Source organism: Elephantulus edwardii, unplaced genomic scaffold (genome assembly GCF_000299155.1).
Source record: "Elephantulus edwardii isolate Elephantulus edwardi_28Jun2011 unplaced genomic scaffold, EleEdw1.0 scaffold00302, whole genome shotgun sequence".
Taxonomy (NCBI): Eukaryota; Metazoa; Chordata; class Mammalia; order Macroscelidea; family Macroscelididae; genus Elephantulus; species Elephantulus edwardii.
The window spans coordinates 1,728,302-1,742,633 of NW_006400052.1; the positions used below are offsets into that span (position 1 = coordinate 1,728,302).

At 46.2% G+C, this 14,332-nt stretch overlaps 2 protein-coding genes across 2 annotated transcripts in view; one reads left to right on the plus strand and one right to left on the minus strand.

The window, feature by feature from the left end:
- Positions 1 to 468: 468 nt before the first annotated feature.
- On the minus strand, positions 469 to 12,499 carry EXOSC5 (exosome component 5). Its single transcript, XM_006900918.1, has 6 exons — positions 12,352 to 12,499; positions 7,586 to 7,699; positions 6,831 to 6,952; positions 2,535 to 2,675; positions 1,362 to 1,451; positions 469 to 561 (listed from the first exon to the last, which is right to left on the minus strand). Exons 1-6 carry the CDS (start codon positions 12,497 to 12,499, stop codon positions 469 to 471), a joined length of 708 nt encoding a protein of 235 aa, XP_006900980.1.
- Positions 12,500 to 12,979: 480 nt separating this feature from the next.
- The window catches only part of BCKDHA (branched chain keto acid dehydrogenase E1, alpha polypeptide), a 29,547-nt gene continuing 28,194 nt past the window's right edge, over positions 12,980 to 14,332 (plus strand). The window contains exon 1 of the mRNA XM_006900954.1: positions 12,980 to 13,087. Within this exon, the coding sequence (XP_006901016.1) occupies positions 12,980 to 13,087 (108 nt within the window). The remainder of the gene's footprint in view (positions 13,088 to 14,332) is intronic.

The following is a 14,332-nucleotide window of genomic DNA, read 5'->3' on the forward strand; positions in this document are numbered from 1 at the left end:
GTCCTTCCCTCCTCCATGCAGCTTCTCTGTGGTGATTTCCCAGACTCACACGTTAAACTGCACTCTCCAAATCCACTCTCTTCTTGCCCTCCGTCCCCACTTTTCACAGACTTTCCCTCTGTCTGCTAACCACTTGTTCTAACCCATCTGTCACTCCTTGACTCCGAGGGCCAATTCCCAGGACGTGCTTCACAGGGAGTTGCTGGAAGCAAGGCACACTGACTCATTCACGCAGGAGTGTGACACTCATCAGTAGTGCTGTCCACGAGGCTCAGCTCTCCCTGCCTCCTAGGCCTGCGGGCTGTGTCTGAGCTCCCTCGGCTCCTCAGGGAGTGGCTCTGTCCCCTGCCCTGCAATTCCTCACCATCACCTCACAAAAGCATGTGCGACAGAGAGGTGAGGTAGGGTGACTGGTTTATTTTACACTCGAGGCAGTGACAGCAGCAGGGCCCTTGCACCGCTCTTGCCTCAGCTCTTGGAGTAACGCCTCTGCAGTGATTCCCGGAAGAAGCGGAAGACATGCTGGGAGGCAGACTGGGCTGCGGCCAGGCACTGCTGAAGCTGGGAGGGGAGAGACTTGGTCAGTGTGGGGATCTTGTCCTGGACCCACACTCCACGCTGCCCATTTCATGGCTTCCCAGAATCCCCAAACCTACAACCTCCTCCAGGTGATGGGGGATTGCAAGACCATTTCCAGAGTCCCTGGCTGGTGCGTAAGCAACTGTATAACCAACCGACTGAGCTGCTAACTAAATGGTTGGCAGTTTGAACCCACCAGTTGCTCTGCAAGAGAAAATGGGCAGCCTCCTCCCCTCACGGTTTACAGGCTGGGAAGCCTGATGGAGGGTTACTGAGTAGTTGGGTTTGGGTGGGTGGTGCATACAGTTGTGGTTGGAAGTTTGTGTTCACCAAGACGCCCTTGGAAGGCTGGCCTGGTGATTTACTTTCAAAAGAGTGGTCAATTAATTTGTGGAACAGAGTTCTACCCTGACACACGTGAAATCCCCTTTGAGTTGGAGGTGACTAGATTGCTATGGTTGTTTCCTTTTTTTTATGTCTCCTTACTTCCAATTTCAACAGGAGATGGATTCTGGCATGAGATTCTGGGAGCTACAGGACATTCTCAAGTCACTACCATGGAGGTGACCCTCCAGTAGGTTTCCAGCTGTAAAGCACACGGGAGGAGGTTGTTCTTTTTCCCTCAGAGCTGATAGTAGATTCAAACAGGCAGAGAGGTTGTTAACCCTTGGATTAACAGTGCAACATATGGACTGGGCTACCAGAGCTCTCCACAGAACTGGAGAATGAAATTAGACTTCCTGGCCACACTCTCCTGGGGGTGGGAGGGGAGATTCTGATACCTCGGTGTTGGAGTAGAGCCCCTTGGTGGTAGACATCAGCAGCTTCTGTTCCACGCTGTCAAGGGCAAAGGTCAGAACTGCCCGGGCCTCCTAGGGACAGAAGGTGGTTAGTGACCTGGGATGCATTCTCAGGAAAAATCAGACCAAAATAGGAGGAGGGCCCAGAGCCTCAGCCTCAAGATTTTGTCCTTCCCACAGCCAGGCGCCCATAAATCAAGTGTCTACACCTGAATCCCTTGCTGATGTGAAGCAACTCTCTACCTTCCCTTGGAGGAACTATTTCCCATGCTACTCATTCCAACCACCTTGTTCTCATGGGAACGTTCAAAGCACAGCTTCCTGCTCACTGGGGTGGCCACAGTGCTAGGCATTTACCTGGTGCCTCGGGCTCCTGTCTGCCCTTCTGTGCTCCATACTACAAGGGCTAGGTGTCAGCTAAGGTCTCAGATTTCTTTGCCAATTGGGTTCTACCACTAATCTGGTGGAAGACTGGAAGAAGGGAGAGGAAAGCATCCTATAGTCATCTCTCTGACAGTGACAGGAGCTTCCTGGTGGTTGCATGGAAGCTGTGGTTGGGTGGGCTCTAGACCGCAAGCAGCCATGGCAGAGGCAGGACCTCTCCTGTCATCCAGAAAAAACTGTGACAATGTCTCCAACAGCACAGGGCAGGAGCAGGCTTCAGCCTGGCATCACTTTGCCTGAGATACTCTGAGCAGTTTCTGTTTTACTGACAGGATATGAACATTAGAGTCCTGGGCAAAAAAACTCGGAACAACCAGATCCTAGGATACTATGAATGCGAGCTGGTTAGGAAAGCTCACTTCTCTTCTCCTTTGCTTTTGAACCTTAAGAGGGAAGCTCAAAGAACCAGTTCCAGTCCCAAGAAAGACAATGGAAAAAACAGAATGAAGGTGATATGCAGAAAAAAGCAGGGATTAGAAAAAAAGAATCAGGTGTCTGAGGTCCTAGTTTACTGCCTTCCCTGCTCTTTCTGAATTTGGTAATAAAAGCCAGCAGCCCTTTTTTGAATAAGATAGTTTGACTTGGGTCTCTAGTATTTGCAGTTGAATAGGACCTTGATGAGTAAATCAGAGTGTGCCAACTGGTAATGAGGTCTAGCAGAAGTGGAGAGGGTAACTGGACTGCCTTCCAGCACCCCTGGCTTTCACCTACCTTTTCTTGCTTGGCTGTGGGGTCCAGCACGAGATTCCCATCAGAGTCCAGGGCACAGGTAACCCCACAGAAGAGGGCTCGCATGGGCACACCTGCATCCACCAGTGCCATGCAGGCAGCATTCAGGCAACAGGCCAGGAGCTTAGTATCACAGGAACCATTAAGAAAAATTTCTACTGTATGATTGGCTGGCCAGCTGAATATATTTGTGCTTCCATGCATCTTGCTGGTGCCTGTGGCAGACATCATAAATCTATCACAGTACCCAGTCGATCTTTGTGGTAGGCATCACTAATCTATCATAGAAAGGCAGTATTGCAGAGTGGTTAAAAGTTCTGGAATGGGAAAGAATAGTCTAAGCAGAAAAGTAGTGGGGAAATAAAAAAAAAAGTAGTGGAAGAATCATGAAGGAAAAAGCTGACTGACTTAACAACATAAAAATTAAAAATTTCTAAATGTTGTGAAAGTAAAATGCTTTTATACCAAGTATAGAAATTTAGTACAAAAAAATTACAATATAAAAACAAAGAGCCAGACAGATAATTTCAAAAGGGAAAATATAAATAGTAACCATTAGAATAATGTCCAATCTCACAAATAAAAATGTGCATATTAATAAAAGTATGTGTTATGGAATCAAATGACCCTGGGTGTCAGACCTTGAGCAAGTGAATTATTGTCCTTAAGCTTCAATCTCCTCCTCCTCTATTAAATGGAAAAACATGATAGTCTAACAACTTTATGCCAATGTTATGTGCCCAGTATAATCGAGAGACACTGAGGACCAGAAGCTTTCCAAAGTTTATGCCTGTGGCCAGTATCAGGTGATATAGCTGGCAGGCTGAAAGAGGAACAGCAGACCTTGTCCCTGGGGAAGCCACAGTCTAGGGCAGGGCCATGACCGTAACACAGCAGAAGCCCTGGAGTCACACGGCAGGGCCTGACTCAGTTTTCTCATCTGTTTTCCCCCAATATCTAGCACAGATAAGAATTCCAGGTCTGTTGCTGCCCCCATTACATCCCTTCTGTATAAAATAAAGGTCACACAGATCTTCTCTCTCTGCTAGTTGTTGGGCCATGCACCAGTGGGGCTCTTAAATATATGCCAGTTTCCGGTCTTCACTCTTAACCTGTCTTCCCAAACTGTAGGGAATCTTTCCAGGCTAAACTCCTGCACCTGAGCCTCTAACCCAAATGCAGAGTCAAGGTCAATGAAGTCAGACAGGCCTGGCTTGAGCTCTGCCTCTGCTGCCTTCTGGCTGGGTGATGCTGAGTAAAGTGACTTTCCCTCTCTGCATGTCAGTTTCCTCACCTTAAAAATGGGATCATAATACTTAGAAAACCCTAAAAACTCAGCAAGACTACTACTGGACATAGTTGATCAAGTCAGCAAAGTAGCAGGATACAAAATCAACATACAAAAATCAACTGGATTTCTCTACAGTGACAAAGAGCTGGAGCTAAGAAAAACAATACCCTTCACAATAGCTAATCACAAGATTAAATACTTGGGAATAAATCTAACCAGAGCACAAAGGATCTATCCAAAGAAAATGACAAAGCATTACTTCAAGAAACAAAAAGAGACCTGGACAAATGGAAGAACATACCTTGGTCATGGATAGGAAGACTCAATATTGTGAAAATGGCAATACTACCAAAGGCAATTTATACGTTCAATGCAATCCCAATACAAATACCAATCCCAGGGGAGCTCTGGTGGCCTAGTGGCAAGGAATTGCAACTACAATCCCAGAGGCGCACTGTTCGAATCCACCAGACGCTGTGCCGGGGAAGGAGGGACAATCTCCTCCTGTACCAGTCAAATCTGATTTGACGGTACACACACACAAAAATAATAATTTCATTTGGAATAGAAAGAGGCCCCAAATAAGCAAAACACTCCTTAAAAAGAGAAAACAAGGTGAGCTCTGGTGGCCTTGTGGCAAGACACTGCACTGCAAGCCCAGAGATGGATGGTTTGAATCCATCAGATGCTTTGCTGGAGAAGGAGGGACAATCTCTTCCTGTACTAGTCAGATCTGACTTGATGGTACACACAAAAAAATAAAAAAAATTATTTTTTTTTAAAACGAAGGTAGGAGGCATCTCAATCCCCGATTTCAAATCCTACCACACTGTGTGGTGGTCAAGTCAGCGTGGTACCGGTACAGACACATAGATCAATCAAATAGAATTGAGAACCCAGAAATCAGCACATCTACCTATGGTCAACTGATTTTTGACAAGGAGATGATATCAGTTAAGGGGGGAAACAACAGCCTTTTTAATAAATGGTGTTGGCAAAATTGGAAAACTATCTGCAAAAGACTCAAGCAAGAGCTACACCTCACACCATATAAAAAAACCAACTCAAAGTGGATCAAGGACCTAGGACTAAAACCAAGGACTTCTTTAGAACTGTAGAAGCCCTAATCCACAATATAAAGTCTTCCAATATGGGAAGCCAATACTAAATATTTGTAATAAATTGAATGCTATTTCAGGATGGAATTCACCCTGAGGCACCAAGGCAATCCTTAAGGGTTTACCGGATTCTTTCATTATATTTGCTGACCCTTCCATCTTGAGTCAAGGGAAGGTTTTCAGTAGAAAGAACTTGGCTTCATTTTACTTCCTGATTTTCAATATAGAGGGAAGCTGGAATCGGGGCCCTTCAGTCAATGAAACTGTTGGCCACCTGTCTTTACTCTCTGTTTTATCTCATTCTTGGTTGTGTGTCTCATTATTAATAATTATAAAAATACTTTACCCTTGATCTGCAACATTCCAAGCATCCTGAAAAACCTACAACCAGGAGAGGACAAAACAGATGAATGGGACCATCCATCTAAGAATCAAATCCCTATGCACATCCAAAAACTTCTCCAACAAGGTAAAAAGGGAAGCCACAGACCGGGAAAACAGTATTTGATAATGACATATCTGATAAGGGACTTATATCTAGAGTTTATAAAATATTTGAGCACCACAACACGATAAAGGAAAACAACCCAAATGAAAAATGGACACAGGTATGACTAGACATTTCATCAAAGAAGACATTCAGATGGCAAACAAACACATGAAAAAATGTTCAAAATCCCTAGCTGTAAGAGAGATACAAATCAAAACAACTATGAGATATCATCTCACTCCAGTAAAAATATAAAATTTAACAGAACAGCAAACAACAAATGCTGGCGAGGTTGCGGAGAAACTGAAACCCTTATTCATTGTTGGTGGCAGTGTAAGATGGTGCAACCACTATGGAAGGCAGTAAGGCACTTTCTCAACAAGTTGGAAATACAAATACCATTTGACCCAACAATTCCACTACTGGGAATATACCCTAAAGAAACCAGAACTGGCCACCCAAGCAGATATTCACACACTATTTTTACTGTGGCTTTGTTCACAATAGCAAAGAGCTGGAAACAACCCAAGTGCCCATGATTAGGTGTTATTGAGTCCAGAATGAAAGCTGCAAAGTGGAGTCGACTGGGGGTGGATTGTATAACAATGAAAGAATTTTTTCTTTTATACTTTTCAAAGAGAAAAGCGCACTGGGGGAGGGGTGGGCAGGGAGGAAAGTGTGCAACAATGAATGAACGGAAATCCAAAGTCTCTGTAAACTTTCATTAAAATAAAAAAAATTCTCCAAAACAAAAAAAACCTAGGATACGTAGTAGGAAATATACAAAAATCTAAATGGACTGAGGGTGAGGATGGGGGGAATTCCCGGGGTCACAGAGTTTGGTGATCAGAGGGACAAACTGAAGGAATTTAGGAAAAATCCAGTGGGGATCTGAAAAGACAAGGTGATAGTGGGCATAGATCAATGGAGATTAATTTTATAAAATACGTTTGGGAATGATCTTATGAAATACAATGCATATGAATGAAACACAAAAACAAACAAACAAAAACGGGATCATAAGAACACCCATCCACCAAGCTCCTTGGGTCCTGAGTCTGGGCAATGACTAAGCTGTGTGACTGTGCTGCCTCAGTCTCTTCAAGTGCAAAACGAGGATGGCATCTACTTCACAGGTCAGCCCTGAGCATTAACTTGAGTTCATATTAACTGAGTTAATATGTGTAAGGTGCTGAGAACAGAGTCTGGCATACAGCAAGTACTCTACCTGTCTGCTATTCTTCTTCAGTGAGCTAAGGTCCTCTTCTAGCTAGGAGAGGGAGGGAATGTGTCTATCAGCAAGGAACACAATTGGGGAGATCCTGGAGGGCTTCCTGGAGGAGGAGGAAGAGGAGGAAACCAAACAGGGAAAAGGATACTGAACCAGCATCGCTGACAACCTGCAGCACCACGGTGATGGAGGTGCGGGGGTGCAGCACCCCCAGCACCACCGCCTCACATGTGTTCCGGATCAGTCGCTCTCGGCTCTTCTCTGCAACACCTGGGGGAGTGCAGGGCAGGGATGAGACTATTCCATTCAAGAAACTTACTCAAACCAAGCCAAAGCCAAAGCCAAACCCACTAAGGCTGAGCTGATTCCGAGTTCCAGAGACCCTCTACTGGGTTTCCAAGGCTGTAAATCTTAATGGGAGATGACTGCCTTGTTGTTTTCCACTGCCATGGATGGTGGATTCGAACTGCAAACCTAGCATGTAACCCACTATACCCCTAGGGTTCCTCAAGCCCTGGCTGATGGTGGATTTCCAGTGGGAAAGGAGGCCTGAGTGTCATCTGCCCGCCCCTGTACCCTCCAGGTCCAGTAAAGAAGTAGATCAAGGGGTGGGGAGATATGGGGTTTCTCATGTCTCATGCTATATCCCACTCCCATCGCAGTGGGCCCAGCACCCCCAAAGTGAGGGAGGCAGAGGTCAGGGAGTAAGGCAAAGCAGGGCCCAGGAGAGCGCAAGGGCAGTGGATGGAGAGAAAAACGTGGGGGCAAAGAGAAGTGGCAGAAACAGAGACAGACAGAGAAAGACAGAAGTCTTTCAGGGAGAAGAGGGAGGCGTGGAGCTGAGACAGCAGCCAGGGAGAAGATGAGTGAGGGCTGCTCAGAGGCTCCACTGGGCATGGTCACCTGGCAACCCGATCTTCGGCCTCAGGAGCACTTCTAGTGTGGCCTTGTTGAAGATCTCTTTGCTGACCTTCACTTCAGCTGGCCCATACACACCCGCCAAGACAGAGGTATCACCTGGAAGGAGAACAAGAAGGGATGTCACCCGGGGAGCTCTGGTGGCCTAGTGGTAAGGAGCTGCAACTACAATCGCAGAGGCGCACGGTTCGAATCCACCAGATGCTCTGCCGGGAAAAGGAGGGACAATCTCCTCCTGTACCAGTCAGATCTGATTTGACGGTACACTCACACAAAAATAATAAAAAAAAAAGAAGGGATGTCACCCACACCCAGTCAGCATCTGGGCCCCCTGTGGGTCCGCAACAGGATGGGCATGAATCCTGTCGGCCAGATCTCCCTGTGCCACCCCTGGCCTGTCTCTGCTCCCTAACCTGAAAAATGAGGATAATAAAAATACAGCAAAACCTGAGGAGGCTAGAACCTGTGTGAGGTGGAAACATGCCAGAGAAAGAAAATGTAAGGAAGTATTTTCCACGAATAGGAGAGATGATGAGACCGCGCTCTGTCAAAGACAAAAAAGTTATTAGACTGGGAAAAACCCGTGCCACTGGGTTCCTGCTCTCAGGGCTTCATTGTCTCTTCCTCATCACGGTCTTATGAGCATCACAGGAGTGACTCCACGTGAGAGGTTTAGAACACAGCCTAGTACGTGGAGAGGGTGCAAGGATGCCGAGCTGCGAGCCTGTCAAACATTCAGAATGTTCCTGTGCAATCTCAATGCTTCCCAGTCTCCAAGACACCACTTCCAGCACTCCATTAGACAATATTCTACTGTGAATCCATACACTTTTAACGCGGCTCACTTTCAAAAGTAGAATATGCCACAATGAACGAATGAAAACCCAACCTGTTTATAAACTTTTGTTAAAAATCAAATAAATACTGGTGGCAAAGCTTCCAGCATTACTGCAACATGCCAGCCACCACAGGAAGACCAACGGACTGATGGGAGTGAGGATGATATGCTGTTGTTTGGTGCCATCAAACTTGACTCTAACTCACAGCGACCCTATACTCAACACAACAAAACCCTGCCCCATCCTGTGCCAACTGTACCCATGGACAGACTGTGAAGATGGCATAGGAAGAAGAGACAAACTTTAGCTAATGGTATTGCTTTTGTGGGAAGTTTTTCCTGAGAGCTAACACATGTCTCTTTTACTGCAGCTGGTCTCAATTGGTCCTTCCAAAGCTTCCCCAATCCCTGCAGCAACCGGGACATCTGAGAAAGGGGTGCTTATCTGCTGGATTCTTGCTTTTCCCCCTAGAGTGGGTTTGACAGAGGCGAGGAGGAGGAGGAGGAGGAGGAGGAAACAAACAGCCTGGGGACCAGACCTCTCTGCCTCAGCTTAGCTGTGTAATCTCAGCTGACTGTTGTTTGTGTCAGGCCTGTTTTTTCTATCGCAATATGGGACATCTGGACCAGAATGGGGGGGGTCCAAAACTTTTCCGACCATAATCTCCATTTTGTAGCATGACCCCAAGCTCACACACAAAGGTGTGTGCACCAAACTTAGTGCCTTTGAGTCAGTTCCAACTCATAGTGACTCTCCACCAGGTTTCCGTAGCTGTAAACCCTTCGCCCATGGTGCAGCTGGTGGATTCGAATAACTGACCTTCTGGTTAACAGCCTAACACATCATATACTACGTAACCAGGACTCTTAAAGAGAACAAAGGCTTCACTAAGCTCTGCCATTTCCACTTGTGATGTGCTCTGCCTGACAGTTTCTACTCTGAAAAAAAAATGAAAGTAAATAAATGGTGGTTGCAAACCACTGACACAGTGGCTCTCAACCCTGGCTGCACAATGGAATGAGGAAGCATGTGAGGTGAGAAGATGTTGATGCCCAGGACCTTTAGGGCTTCTAGGGCACCAGGCATCTCAACGTTTCTCAGGTCACCCCAGCGTACCCCAGGGTAACCACCTGCAGTGTGAATTGCATGGACCTCAAGTACAGCTCCTTATATGTTGTTATGCAACAGAACTCCTCTAGGAGTTAACTAAAAGTGAAGTATGTAAGCTTTAGTAGGTATGAAGTGGGTTCTGGAATTCTGTAATTTTAACAACCTTGCCAGGGACTCTGAATACAACTTTGAGGGTTTGAAAGGACTCCTCTTAGCTTGGGGAGCCTGTGGCTTTAGGGTTTGCTTATTGTGAGGACAGTACAGGGTTGGGCATGGTTCCGTTCTGTCTTACACAGGATCACTACATTTTGGTACCGACTTGACAGCACCTAACGATGGAGATCCAGGAGCCCCTGAAGGATGCAAATGATTAATGTGCTCTGTTGCTAATGGAAAGGCCACTGTGAGAGCCTAACCAGAGACACTCTGGAAGAAAGGCCCAGTTAGATACTTCTGAAAAAAATGTCAGCCCAATGGAGGGCGGTTCTGCTGACACGCAGGCTCTCTAGGGGTTGAAGTTATCCTCTTGCATCCTTCGGATTTCCTACAAACATCATCATCATCACAGGAGTGAAGTCTTAAGTGACCATCCTATTTAAGATTACAGCTCTCCTTAGCCCACTCTATTCCCCTTTCCTACTTTATTTTTAGGAAGGACTGGTGACCTAGTCTGCAGGGTGTTGTGCTACTAACCCAAATACTGAGCCTTTCTGGTGGTTCAAATCCATCAGTTGGTTCCTCGGGAGAAAGATAGGCAATCTCCTTGTGATTTACAGCTGCAGAAAACCAATGGAGGGTCAGCTCTGAGTCAGTTCTGACTTGATGGCAGTAGGAGGTGATTTTTTTTCTCTATAGCATTTTTCTATACATGGAGTCCCCAGGATGACTCCTACCTGCCCTTTAATGTTACATAAATTTGCTCTCAAATCTGAAGCCAGATTCATCATCAAATTCTTCATCACAATCATCTTCACTCTCTGCATGTATTTTTATAATATGGAAAACGCTCTGGCCTTTTTTCCCCCCTCAACTTACTGTCATCAAATTGTATCCAACTTACAGTGACCCTGTGGATTGAGTAGAATTGGCTGTAGGGTTTCCAAGGCTGTAAAGCTTTACAGAAACAGAATGCCTCACTGTTCTCTTAGTTACAGTGGGTAGGACTTATGTTCTGGTAAGAACGAAAATTCTTTAACTACCGTGACACCAGAGCTCCTGTCTGCATTAACACCTAAAACAAAAGCTACTGCTGCTGAGTCCATCCTGTGTCAGAAAGACCCCTTGAGGTAACACACCCCCTCAGGGTTTCTAAGGCTGTACGTTTTTACTGGAAGAGACTGCCTCCTCTTTAATCAGAGGAACAGCTGGTGGGTCTGAATCTCCAATCATTTGGTCAGCAGGCCAATACTTAACCTACCACTAGGTACCACTGGGGATCCTTTCTGCACAAAACTTCACTGCCATTCAGGTGATTCTCATGAATACAACCCTGCATTCAGTTTCCATGGCTGTAAATCTTTATGGGATGAAGCCTGCTCATTTTTGTCCCATGGAGCACCTGGAAGAGGTGTACCACCAACTTTCTGGTTTATAATGCAGTGCCTAACACACTGTGCCACCAGGACGGTTTTCCTTGTGCTAAAGTTAAATATAATTCAGCTACAAAACTTGTTCATATGTTGTTAATTTACTTATATATCTTATATCTTCTTTCTCTTCCTCAGAAAGTAAACCCCATGAAAGCAGGGTTTATGGCTTTCTCCTCTTTTTATCAGGTCCCAACCCTCTCCTCCCTCAATACCTCTCTAGTCTGTGTTCCCAGGCGCTTTTCCTTTTTCCTCTGCTGTCCTTCCATCCCCTGACTTTATTTTTATCGCTTTTTTTATATCCATATGGGGTTTTGGTGCCTTTCCCGTCTCTCTACATTCGTATCCTGATTTTCCTTCACTGGGCTTCAATATTCCCACTTGTAAAGTGGGAGTAAGAATTTATTTGTTTTTTGAAGTCATGGACCAAGTAAGAAATCCAGTTTGAGTTGTTTAACTCAGGGAAGAAGTATTTCCCAAATAGGTATGACCTGTCCCAGTCTTTATTCAGATGGAGATGTATCTCAGTATCAATATTTACACAATTGGTGGGGATGAGATGGGGGTAATGTTTAACCTAGGGGGACTACACTACTCTCAGTCTTATGGGTAACTGAGTAAAAAAAGAGTATCATGGTTACAGTTTAGGGTTGTTGTTGATCTGCCAGTCTAGAGGTGTACAAATGGGAAGGTTACCTTAATCTGGAATGTACAGCTGAAACATACATATGGGGAGAGCGCGAAGGAATCTCATCTACGGAGCTATTTAGCCTGGAGAAGTTTCCCCTATTTTGGAGGGTTCATTATTTATGGGCAGGGAGCTGCTAACCCAAAGGCTATACCTCTCAAGCGGTTTGAATTCACCAGCGGCTCCGTGAACTACTGCTCAGTTGGGATTCTGGGGTCTCGGAACCCAATGGACAGTTAGCTAAGAGTCGCTTCCGACTCGATGGCAATGAGCTCAGGTGGGTATTCTCATGAGGAGGTCTGCCCCGCTCTCATTCAGGTAAGAATTTACCAAAGTTGAGACATCTTTCCCCCTTTCTAGTCGGGAACGATATATGTATCCTAGCTTATCTAATATCCAACCAGATGAGAAGTTCTACACTGGTATAAGGGCGGCATTCTCAGCCACTCTCGTGGGGAAAGAAGGCACTCTGTTGCGCTGTACACAAACAACTCGTGCAAATGTTGTAGATCTGACCAGAGTTCTTACCTTGCAGGAAAGAGGCCGAGCCATCTGGCCGTGACAACAGATTCTGTTCGCAAGCAAAGTGCCGGAGGCTGCAGCCGGAACCCCGAAGTCCAGCCTCAACTCCAGGTTCATTGATGATCCGTGTATCTACCTGCATCGCCAACTCCATCAATTGAGACTTCAGGTGTACTCCGCAACCTAGCTTCCGTTCAGCGCAGTGCACATGCGTACGACTTCCCACCGAGTACGCATGCGCTCACCGGGGTTCTGCGCCAGCACGTGGTTCCGCGTTTACCAACATTCTGGTCCCGCCCAACCCCACCTCCCCATCCTGGGAAAACCATTGGGCAGCGGAGGCGAGGGGGCGGGTCCTGGTGTGCAGTCGTTCTTCCCGAGGCCCGGGGCCCTAAAGCCTTGAGGCTCTGTTTAGGTCACCCTCTTCTTTGCCTGTTACGAAAGACATGACAACGAGGGAGTCCTAGACTTTCTGAGGAGGCTGTATTGTTTTGTGCACTCATCTCTACATCCTAGTCACGCCAGAACCGGAAGTGGGTGGTTTCTTGGCTGGGTGGTGCTGGCAAGCTGAGTCAGGCTGAAGAAGTGGCAGCCCCTAGTCTACACCAGGCGGTAGGAGGATCTAGTAGTCAAGATGGCGATGTCTGTAGTTGCCTCGAAGGTGTGGGGGCCAAATCGAACCCTGGGCCAGACTGGCTTCTTGCTTCTGCGACAACTTGGAACTCGGGGACTGTCCAGCTCTGTGAGTACCTGGGGCCCCTAAGGAGTTTTCTGTAAGTGGGAACAGGATTGGAGAGCTCTCACGATGTGGGGCGGGAATAGGGGTGGAGGAACTCTCACGATGTGGAGTGTACAGGGAGTGAAGAAAGGGCAGCCGTAGAAGGGGCAAGGACTGAGAGAGCCACTTGGAGAGGACACTCCAGAGAAGAACTGCTTCCTGGGGCGAAGTAAAGGAGACGCCTCCTTCGTGGGTTTGATAGAGGACGGTCGTGGAGCGCCTCTTGGGTTGTCCTCTACTAGGACATTCACTGTGAGGGACAGTGGGGAAGGCGAGACAACCCCCTTTTAAGTTTAAGAATGAAACCTCAGTGAAGAAGTAAAGGTGCTCCCTTGCAAAGTTTTTTTTTTTTTTTTAGAAACTCCCTTAAGGAAAGAGTGCGATCAGATTCCCCTGCCCTGTGCTTTTAGAAGTAAAAGTTCTAAAAAACTAAAAAGTTCTAAAAAAACTGGTGATGCTGAGTCGATTCTGATTTTTAGCAACCTTTATGGGACAAAGTAGAACTGTCCCGTAAGGTTTCCAAGACTGAAATGTTTCAGCTCAAGCAGCGGCGGAGCTACTCGAGGGTTTAACCATTGCGCTCCCCGGAGGTTATATGTTCTTTGTGTTGCTAGGTGTTACTTAGTCAACTTCGATTTACAGCAGTCCTGTGAACAGCAGATCTGAACCTCGCTGTATCCGGTGCCATCCTCACCGTCTCCGATAGATTCATTGTTAAGAGTCCATTGTTACAGTCAGGTGTCAGTCCAGCTTGTTGAAGTTCCCTCTCTCTCCTAACCTCCGCCCTGCCTGAGAACATGCCCAAAGTTATGTGAGACGAAGTTTCACCATTCTTGACTCTAAGAAGCAAACACTGTGCTTGCACTTTGTCCAGCATAGGCTTATTTCTTAAAATTCAAAGGCACTGATTCTTCTTACTCATTGTTCACATTTCAGATGCAGAGGGAGCAATTAAAATAAAACAACAAACAAAAGCCAATAAAAAAAAAAGCTTGGATCAAACACACTTTACCTTTTAAACTCAGGGGATTTTATATTACTCTGTAGTTCTTTTTGTTTGAGTTGAGTGGCTCATTGAATTAAGTATTAATCCTGCTAATAGACGGATGGGTGGTTGGAACTCACTAAACAGTGCCGGGGAGAAGGATGTGACAGGCTGCTTCTGATGAAGATTCCGGTTCTGAGTCCCCATTGGGGCAGTTCTGTGTT

What these genes read in the sequence shown, in the direction of transcription:
- EXOSC5 (XM_006900918.1), bottom strand. Translation starts at nt 12,499, where the DNA reads ATGGAGTTGGCGATGCAGGTAGATACACGGATCATCAATGAACCTGGA. An exon ending in CTCGGCCTCTTTCCTGCAAG is followed by an intron (nt 7,700 to 12,351) that starts GTAAGAACTCTG and finishes TTCTCCTTCCAG; the next exon opens with GTGATACCTCTGTCTTGGCG. An exon ending in GGCTCTACTCCAACACCGAG is followed by an intron (nt 562 to 1,361) that starts GTATCAGAATCT and finishes CTCCCCTCCCAG; the next exon opens with CTTCAGCAGTGCCTGGCCGC.